This window comes from Triticum urartu, unplaced genomic scaffold, assembly GCF_003073215.2.
Source record: "Triticum urartu cultivar G1812 unplaced genomic scaffold, Tu2.1 TuUngrouped_contig_5947, whole genome shotgun sequence".
Classification (NCBI taxonomy): Eukaryota; Viridiplantae; Streptophyta; class Magnoliopsida; order Poales; family Poaceae; genus Triticum; species Triticum urartu.
The window spans coordinates 1-10072 of NW_024116664.1; the positions used below are offsets into that span (position 1 = coordinate 1).

Here is a 10072-nt window from a genome sequence, read left to right on the forward strand (position 1 = left end):
CCAGCGGAGCGGGGGCGCGAGGAAGAAGGGGAGCGGCCGTGTGGGAACAGACCACCATCCGCACCCGCAGCCGCCATGGGAGGGGAGGAGACCAACCCCAGGTTGGAGCCATATTGGTTCTGTTGAGGTCTATCCCGTAGAGGTAGTCAAATTGGATCAGTGATCGATTTCTAGCAAAATAGTGAAAAAGTCAAATAAGAGGTGTTAAGCTTTTTATCATTCTGGCATCGAGCTATTTTGCCGCGGGACCTCCTAAGAAAAATCCCAAATTGGATCCAAAATTGACGGGTCGATAGGGCATGAGGTTCAGTATCATAACAGTTTCCTCGTAGTAACGCCAGCGGGTAATTTGGCAAAGAAAAAACTAGTAGGATAACATCTTGATCGGAAAAGAATCAATAGAAGGAGAATCAGACGATATCCTCTTTTCGACTCTGACTCCCCCACTCCAGTCGTTGCTTTTCTTTCTGCATTGCTATTTGACTCTGACCTGTTCTGAAAAAGTCAAGGTATTTCGAAATGGATTCTTATATCAAACTATAGCTATTGCATTAAAGAAGAAAAGAAACTAATAGAAGTCGAAGTTCTTTTACAGACGTCTTTTTTTAGGCGGTCGACTTCTACTTCGATCGCTCGCCTTTACTTTAGGATTTAGATAGCCCCTCTGGTTTGTAAAAAAAATCCTCCTCAGGGAATATAAGATTTTCATGAGGCTGATCCTGAAGGAAGGGAACATCGTCTGCGAGCTCTCTTTCCTAATCCACTTTCTTATTGCAAAGGCTCCAACAGAGCAGAGAAGATCTAACCTCTCTACTTAACACCTCTGAACCAACTTCATTCCTAGCTAAAACAGGCACGCCATGAGGCGCCTGAACAAGCCCAGTTAGAACCGACTATTCCAAAACCAGGCCCACTTACCGCCAACAGTTGGTCAAAAAAAATAAATTACCGCTAGCCGACATAGCCCTGACACACCAAATGCTCCCATTTCGTGGGAGCTTAGTATCTGTAGTGATTTAAAAGATTATTATGACATTTTTACTATATATTTGGAAAACCAGGAATGACAACCTCTTTGGCAGGAAATCAAATCTATACTACTATTAAACGATCAAACTAATTCTTTCTTTAAGCCACCCCGCAGATGTACCCAGCCTAATTACCATCGTCAGATTAGTCTCACTAAATAAAATCTAATGAATACAGTTAATTAAATCCCGAGCTATGTGTGCAATTAGCAATTTAGTAGGACTGAACGCACTCCACCCGCGAAGGAATATTCCACGCGCGTCCGCGTACAACGCTTCGTCAACGCAAAGGGCTCTCCATATCTCATCTTCGCAACCACCACGTCGCCTCCATGAGTCTCGGGGGAGAACCCTAGCCGCCACTCCTTCCCTCCCCTATACCTCCTCCCCGTCTCGCCGCCGCCGCCGGCGTGCGCCCCGGGGCGAAGCTAGGGCCAGCGCCTCCATGCGTCTCGGGGGAGACCCCTATCCACCACCCCTTCCCTTCCCTAACTCCTCCCTGTCTCGCCGCCCCCGCCGTAAGGCTTGCCGGCGCGAAGCTACGGCCATCCCCAAGGAGGGAGACGACGGGGCACCTGGTTTGTGTCGGCTTGGCACGGGCGCGCGGCAAACGCTTGGTGCAGCAGCGTTGAGGCACGAACTACGTTGCCGCAGGAGGGTCGCCGACACGAGTTGCTGGCTTGCTGCCTGGCTTAACGGTGACGCGGGCAGGGCACCATGGTGCTATATGACCCCCTGCCTTGCTTCCGCCGGATGCGGGCTCTCTCCACTCCTCATGCATCCACCGTGTTGGTCCAAGCAGAGGACGAAGTCCAGCCCTTGCCAACAAGCTGTACGTCACACGCCCTTCCTCTCTTCAATCAACATTTTTTCTGTTCATCAAATTTCCGAGGAGTCAATTGCATTCCAAATTGTAATATGTGGGAGAAGGAATTGAAGAATAATACATCAGCTAATCTCTGTGAATTTTATATTAAATGGCGACAGATGCATCGATTAGATAAAAGTGAGAACTAATCCATCACAATACAAGATAGCAAGACATGTACTACTTGATGTAGATATGGACAGTATTATAGGATGGACAATGCAAATCCATTGCTCAAGCGATATAGGATTTCACAAAAAAAATTACTGGAATAAACTTTTGGCTCGCTGAACTTTTGAGACCTAACTTACGAATTTATAGTTTGGTAAAGTAGAAGAAATGAACTTTTGGCTTGCTGAACTTGGTGTTTCTTTTTGCAGCATAATGATTTCAGAAGTACGGTCTAATGGAAGGGTGGAGGAAGATTTTTGAAATGGCAAAGTCGTCAGCAAGGACATGAGACAAGAGGTAATAAACATTCTTCTATGTGTTACCATCTGCTATTATATTTCACTATTCTTTTTGCAACATGATGATTTCAGAAGTACAGTCTTTCATTTTGTTTGTTTTGCTCTGGAGATGTTTGAAAATTGGACATATATATGCAGGTCTGACCGAACTACGTCATTCAGGTGCACCTTGACCTTCTGCCTGAGCAGATGAACTAGCCACTGCCCTGGATGTTGTGTCGTCCTCCAGTCCCGCTCTGCTGCTTCTGACCAAGCACCTCAAACCAAGACTGATTGCTCTATTATTGTGATTGGTCAATACAATATTGGTATATATGTCTTGTATAGTGCCCTTTTGCATTAGTTTTCTTATATTTGCGGAGTGTGCAAATGAGTTTCTTCTTACCTTTACTCATTAATAATAGTAGTGAGCGATTCTCTGTGTTTTGAGTTATCTATTGGATCAATGTATTTTCTGGATTTATGATGTTCATTTTCAAAGTGATATTTGTACTATGTTCGAATTTTGATGCAAGTTTTAACATGTCAATGGGATCATTATGGCTTGATTTTTTCCACCAAATTATTATAGATGTAATTACCTATAGATCTTGTTCGCATTTAATTCTATCTAGCGGCTCACATATGTTAGTGTTGTGTAGTTAGCTAGCAATCGATACCCAATATCTCATGTACACCAGAAAAGAAAAATTCTTGTAAATAAGTAGTTCACTACCAAGTGCAAACAAGATTTTTGAGACACATGATCTTCATATTGATTCTATTTCAAGGTCGGCAGCTTCCCTCATCTTGGTTCTTATTTTAGGTTCAAGCTGACTGAGTAGTATTTGTGATCCAAATGACTAGTTTCAGGTATCAACAGGGTGGAGGAAGATTTTTGAAATGGCAAAGTCGTCAGCAAGGACATGAGACAAGAGGTAATAAACATTCTTCTATGTGTTACCATCTGCTATTATATTTCACTATTCTTTTTGCAACATGATGATTTCAGAAGTACAGTCTTTCATTTTGTTTGTTTTGCTCTGGAGATGTTTGAAAATTGGACATATATATGCAGGTCTGACCGAACTACGTCAGTCAACTACGTCAGGTGCACCTTGACCTTCTGCCTGAGCAGATGAACTAGCCACTGCCCTGGATGTTGTGTCGTCCTCCAGTCCCGCTCTGCTGCTTCTGACCAAGCACCTCAAACCAAGACTGTTTGCTCTATTATTGTGATCGGTCAATACAATATTGGTATATATGTCTTGTATAGTGCCCTTTTGCATTAGTTTTCTTATATTTGCGGAGTGTGCAAATGAGTTTCTTCTTACCTTTACTCATTAATAATAGTAGTGAGCGATTATCTGTGTTTTGAGTTATCTATTGGATCAATGTATTTTCTGGATTTATGATGTTCATTTTCAAAGTGATATTTGTACTATGTTCGAATTTTGATGCAAGTTTTAACATGTCAATGGGATCATTATGGCTTGATTTTTTCCACCAAATTATTATAGATGTAATTACCTACAGATCTTGTTCGCATTTAATTCTATCTAGCGGCTCACACATGTTAGTGTTGTGTAGTTAGCTAGCAATCGATACCCAATATCTCATGTACACCAGAAAAGAAAAATTGTTGTAAATAAGTAGTTCACTACCAAGTGCAAACAAGATTTTTGAGACACATGATCTTCATATTGATTCTATTTCAAGGTCGGCAGCTTCCCTCATCTTGGTTCTTATTTTAGGTTCAAGCTGACTGAGTAGTATTTGTGATCCAAATGACTAGTTTCAGGTATCAACTTAACATATGTATGTAGCCCTCTCCATTTCCTCATTCTCTGATTCTTTGGGTCATTTTAGAACTTCTGATGGGTTAAGTTATCTGCAGTATAGTGTCGATACTGCTCTAGGACACCTCCCACATTAGTTCTCCATTGCAATTGTTCACCCAACGGACAAGACAGACGTCTCTATGCTCGCCCACCATTATTTGACTGGATACAGTCACCCATAAGATCAGTATGCCCCAACTTATATTTTTCCAACTTCATTATTTTGGATTATCGGTTGTCCTTACTGCTATCAATCCATGGCAAGAAGTAATGCAACTAAACTACTTCTCTGAGTTTGGTGGGCAGTAATGTAAGAGGATTATCGCCGCATAGTCAATTAGCTAATGAATATTGTGTTTATGGTCAGATAACTCTCTCGCTGGTAATTTGGATAATAAATGTAGAATTACCTACCGATCTTGTTTTAGTTGGACTGATAATTTGGTACTGCAGGGTACATTGAAAAGCATTTTTAAAAGGCATAGGGTGATTGATTTCATGTTAGCAGGAAAATAACCTGCCCTGCTGATGTCATCAGTTTACAAAGTGTGCAACCTGCCCTGCTGATGTCCGGGTTTTTGTATGCTACTACTATGTTATTATCTACCTTGGTGATGAGGCAGGGAAGGTAAGTGGGGCTAACCTGTTTGCTGGAGCAAGAATAATGACCACATTTTTCATTAATGTTTGAGGGGCAAGTGGGGCTAACCTGTTGGCTGGAACAAAAATAATGACCAAGTTTTTCATTAATGTTTGAGGGGCGTATGGTCTTGGTGCTGCTCAAGCTCGGCCATATGACTGTCACTGTAGGTGCTTCTCTGAGTCATTGTCATCTTCTTCGCCACCGGTTTGGTAACCATCTGGGTCTCCTTCTCTGCTCCTGCATATGTGTCATGTTCAAATGAGAAATGGAGAGGAAGTTAGACAAGTTAGTAATTATCGATAATAATAATGATGTGATGTAGAAATACATGTTAGCTGCACATGTGTACCCTGCAAGGAACTATTTTACAATAGAAATGCATATATTGTGGATTGATGACTAAACAAGTTTGCAGGCACATCCCTGAAAATACAGTAGAGCCTTCAATCTTGAGAGTTAAGAATTCTTCCGGTGTTGCTTTGGAAATGTATGTCATATCTGAATGCTTGCTTAATTTAGGTGTATACGTAAAATCTAAAACTGATCAATACTGTTTCTAATAACAGATTTTGGCATATAAAATGGCTCTTAATTATATATATAATTTAAAATGGATGTACGGTAGTAGAATATGTTCAGGTTGAGGGTACTAATTATACCAAACGATGTGCTTTTTCACATATGATTGTAATATTAGTTGAGACGTGCGTTGCACGTGCATATTTACTAGTACTCCCAAGCAGATGGACCAAATGATGCAGAGCAAGACTTGAACAACTTATACAGACTATGCAGGCTCTTCAAGGAACCAAGCTCAACACTATCCTTTGGTTTGCAGGAATGAAGGATAGGAATTTCGTAGGAAAATTTCCTTTGAAGCCCTTTGATATGTAGAAATAGAATCATATTCTTGTATAGGATATGAGGCAATCCTTTGTATTCAAAGGAAAAGAAAACATTAGCCTAGATTCAATGGGGAAAAAATCATATCCTATGAACCAAATCACATCTCTTTTCTTACAGAATTTGACATACATGTCATTTCACTTCATATATTTTTCCTATTCCCATGATAAACCAAAGGAGGCCTGAATCAAGAAACTACAGGGTACAGGATCAAACACAGCAGACATTGGAATAAATATACAAGTAGAAGAAAATGAAGTAAAAGCAAACTTCTTTGTTTCAGCAGGTGGCAAACATGGCATTTCCCGATTACAAGCAGAGGCTATGGCCTTTCAGGTTGCTGCAGAAACAATTTCCAAATTCAGATGCAAGGAGGTCACTCTTCTGGTGGATAATCCGACCCTGGTAAAGGAAGCAGCGCCGCGAAATATTATTCTCACCCCTGGACATTGGGAGAATATTTCTTTGCCACAACAGCAAACATGAATGAAGATACAGATTTATCACATACAGTACCAAGGAACCTTAACTCTGTGTCCCAGAAGCAAGTGTAAATCAGACAAGGTAGTGGGCAAAAAAAATCTGGCATGCTGTAGCTTAGCACATACAGGTGACTGATCAGTGTCCTATGCTTTCAAAGATTGGCAATCAATATGTAAAGGAGTGTCCAATACTGAATGTAAGCTTGATAATGAATAAAAGGTGCCCTTTGCCGCCTCTTTTCCAAAGAAAGGAAATGGGAACAAATAAAGACAAGAAATAGGACCACTTGGCAAGCATCAGAGAAATATCTTGGCAGAAAAAACTTTAATAACAAACCCAAAATGGCACGAACATTGCTATAATTGATTTAGGGAAGTTCATATGCTAAAACATAAGGAGCACAAGTTCCGCAAAAAGCGACGGTAATACAAACAGCCACGCCTTGTATGAAGTTTCTAATAATACAATCTTTCAAGTGAACGACGAAGGTGTAATTGGTTTATTGGAACTCAAATTCCGTAACGAAACGCAGCAACGAATATTGACGAACCCACCCAACTATGAGTATGCTCTGGCAAATTGGTGATGTTGTACGCCAAACGTAGGGAGGGGGATTAGGCCTTGGTCTTCTTGGGCACTGCCAAACGCTCCCTGAAATCGTCCTCCATGAGCACCAAGCCGTCGCGCAGGACGACCTTGGGCTCCCAGTCGAGAACCTCCTTGGCCTTGGTGATGTCAGGCTTCCTCTGGCGAGGGTCATCAGGAGTGTTCTCAGTCATCGTCACTGTCACTTCTGGGTTGATCAACTGTAAGTAAAATCACACATGTTATTATACCATCCAGAATTGTCATGCATTGAAGCTGAATGGAGCACTGCTACTTGAAACAAAAAGGTTGGATGTAATGAGTCGATGAGTATAGAATATCCCACTTACCTCCTTCACATTCTCGGCAAGTTCCAGCATGGTGAATTCACCTACATTTAAAGAAAGTCCAGTTCATCACCACAGGAACGAAAGTGCAGAATTATAAATAATTTACAGATCAAGTTGTTAGCGCGTTGCCAAAGATTTATTATTATTATTATTATTTTTGCAAAAGAAGTTTACCTGGGTTCCCAATGTTAATGGGTCCGGTGTTGTCTCCATTCATCAGCTTCATAAGACCATTGACCTGCATTGAAATGGTACACCACTGGTAAGGTGACCATCCACAGTTTTGACAAGATAGTATTCAATAGTAAGATGATAGTAGAAAACAAACCATATCAGCGACGTAGCAGAAGCTCCTGGTCTGTGTTCCAGGCTTCTGGACAGTCAGTGCTTCACCACTACAAATTACAACAAATAAGCACCAAAACTATCTGGACGCAAGATCAGAAAAAGTCAAGTCAAACAAGAATTACCGAATGGCCTGAGCAATGAAGTTACTAACAACACGGCCATCATCGATGTTCATCCTAGGTCCATAGGTGTTGAAAATCCTGGCAATACGGATCTCTACAGAAATAGACGACATATACTTATTAAGGACAACTCATAACCGAAGACTTATTGAAGGACGAACAAACTAATAGCAAATAGATTAGTTTAAATTTAAGGTCAAAGTATTACCAATGCCGTGCTGCCTGTGGTAGTCGAACATCAGTGTCTCAGCTACACGCTTACCCTCATCGTAGCAGCTCCTGACTCCTGATAAAGAAAATAAATTCAAAACATGAGACTTACGTGGCACAAGTTTAGAAAAGATAACATAACATTTTTGCCAGATGAACAGGCATACCAATTGGGTTAACATTGCCCCAGTACGCCTCCGTCTGAGGATGCTCAAGGGGATCACCATAAACTTCAGAGGTCGAAGTCAACAATATTCTGCAGTTGAACACAAAACCTCAGGTTAATATGGTTTTCATTTCTGCCATGATACTGCCACAATCGATCTAAGTGATAAACACTGACCTAGCTCCAACTCTCTTTGCAAGTCCAAGCATGTTCAAGGTTCCAATGACATTCGTCTTGATGGTCTGTACAAGATATTTACACCCATGCGTGTGTCAGGACAGATAGGAGCAGTTATGACAGAATAAACACAAAAACAGAGCCTACACACACCTTGACAGGGTTGTGCTTGTAGAAGATTGGTGAGGCAGGGCAAGCAAGGTGGTAGATTTGGTCAACCTCCACGAGCAGTGGTTCGGTGACATCTGAAATGCAGCAAAATGTAAAATTAATGTGAAACTCACGCACAAGAATGTAATGACGAAGATATAACACTTGAGCATTGCAGCACAAGTTAACGGCAATTTGGCTTGTTTTCATGGTTGGACAATCACTTAGTCTTGGAATATGGTTGGACTATAACACTTGAGCGAAGTGTATAAATATGCATGGATGTCCTTTCTATCTAGAACAGAAAGTTACCAAAAGAAAGTCACATAAGCATGCCATAGACAAATGAGATACTGAGGTGTAGTTAACTCAAAGGCTTCACTGACTAGTTTAGAATATTGCAGGTTCAATTCAACAGACAACTCAGGACATGGTTTTTGTACGGCCATTGGCTATGACCTTATAAACTTATATGGTTCTCTATTTCTCATGTGTTAAACAATGATCTGTATACTTTAAAGGAACAGTGGAAAGAAACAACTCATTGGTGTCAACTATCTGTGTTCATTACAAAATAGTATAGCCACATGGAAAGGAGATGAATCAAGAATTTACTACAAGATGCCTTCAGCATGCAGTATTACCGTGACGGATGAGTTCAAATCTTGGGTGTCCGATCCACTTCTTCAGGTTGTCTTTTGACCCAGTGAAAAAGTTGTCAGCAACAATGACCTGAACCAAAAAGAAGGCACGATCAGATTGGTCTACATTTGCTAAGTTTGTCTGTACAGAACTGCATAGTAACAACACTGAATTCTACATGATGAGCCGAGCTTCGAATCATGTAGAATTGTAGATAAACAGTACACCCCTCTGTTTTAAAATGTACTGAGAGAGGTGAACATGAGAGAGCTCAGTACCACTAACAGGCACTCTGCATGATTCAGAAGGGAGGTTCCTAGAATAAAATAGTCACAGACTCATAGCAAGATCTCAGAAGCATTGCCACTGGATCTCAGTTGACCTCACATTCTGAAACAGATCAGATAGTTCTCTAAAGCATTGCCACTGGATCTCTGTAGTTCTAAAGAAATTGAGAGTGGAGCAAAGTTTCCAGCTTAAGCTCTAGACAGTAGTGCCCCACAGCATGCAAAAACTAATGCACAAGCTTGCACACTGAGATCTGGCCTGGCACAAAGCAGCTCTCCACTCTGAACGTCGTTTTCACGAAATTCTAGACCCACTCAGTTGGTGACTCTGACTGTGCCACTCAGATCCAAGCGGAAGGGAGTTGACCCCGCACAGGTGAATTTCGCTAACAGCTAGAATGATGCTAGGGGATCTGGTCCTGACCTCGTTCTTCTCGTTCTCCATGAGCTTGTCGACGAGGTGCGAGCCGATGAAGCCAGCTCCGCCGGTGACCAGGATCCGCATGTTGGCCTGCCCAAACCCCCACAGAGTCCCAAAATTAGCGCCAGTCGTGTGACGAGCAGCGAGATCCAGCCGCGATCAGATCCCGAGGCGTACCTGGAAGAACTTGGAGAAGCGGATGGGGGAGGGAGTGGGCGGCGGGCGCGTGGTGGCGCCGTTGCCATTGGCGGCGTCCTTCTGCGCCATCGCGCCGAGCACCTGCACACGCAGATCCAACCGGGCCGAGAGGAGAGATGGTCAGAAGCCACACGACGCAGCAGCCCAACCCAACCCAACCCAAAACCTTCCGAGATTCTGGACACGACCTGATCGACC

At 42.1% G+C, this 10072-nt stretch overlaps 1 protein-coding gene and 1 long non-coding RNA gene across 4 annotated transcripts; one reads left to right on the forward strand and one right to left on the reverse strand.

Moving 5' to 3' along the window:
• Positions 1-1560: 1560 nt before the first annotated feature.
• Positions 1561-3801, forward strand: LOC125529916. 3 transcript variants are annotated; one of them, XR_007292779.1, is made up of 3 exons: positions 1561-1860; positions 2277-2364; positions 3424-3801. It is a non-coding gene; the product is annotated as an uncharacterized LOC125529916 (long non-coding RNA). The 3 variants fall into 3 exon arrangements; XR_007292780.1 differs by lacking the exon at positions 3424-3801 and adding an exon at positions 2505-2934; XR_007292781.1 differs by lacking the exons at positions 1561-1860; positions 2277-2364 and adding an exon at positions 3226-3283.
• Positions 3802-6560: 2759 nt separating this feature from the next.
• Positions 6561-10054, reverse strand: LOC125529915 (UDP-glucuronic acid decarboxylase 6). Its single transcript, XM_048694340.1, has 12 exons — positions 9854-10054; positions 9680-9766; positions 8971-9058; positions 8330-8421; positions 8177-8241; positions 8001-8089; positions 7832-7909; positions 7624-7717; positions 7482-7548; positions 7328-7391; positions 7154-7194; positions 6561-7024 (listed from the first exon to the last, which is right to left on the reverse strand). Exons 1-12 carry the CDS (start codon positions 9941-9943, stop codon positions 6833-6835), a joined length of 1047 nt encoding a protein of 348 aa, XP_048550297.1. The 5' UTR covers positions 9944-10054; the 3' UTR covers positions 6561-6832.
• Between the last annotated feature and the right edge of the window lie 18 nt (positions 10055-10072).

Coding starts and splice junctions, on each gene's coding strand:
- LOC125529915 (XM_048694340.1), bottom strand. CDS start 9,943: ATGGCGCAGAAGGACGCCGCCAATGGCAACGGCGCCACCACGCGCCCG. Junction 7,718..7,831: donor CCACAGGCAGCACGGCATTG/GTAATACTTTGA, acceptor CTATTTCTGTAG/AGATCCGTATTGCCAGGATT. Junction 7,195..7,327: donor CATTAACATTGGGAACCCAG/GTAAACTTCTTT, acceptor CTTTAAATGTAG/GTGAATTCACCATGCTGGAA.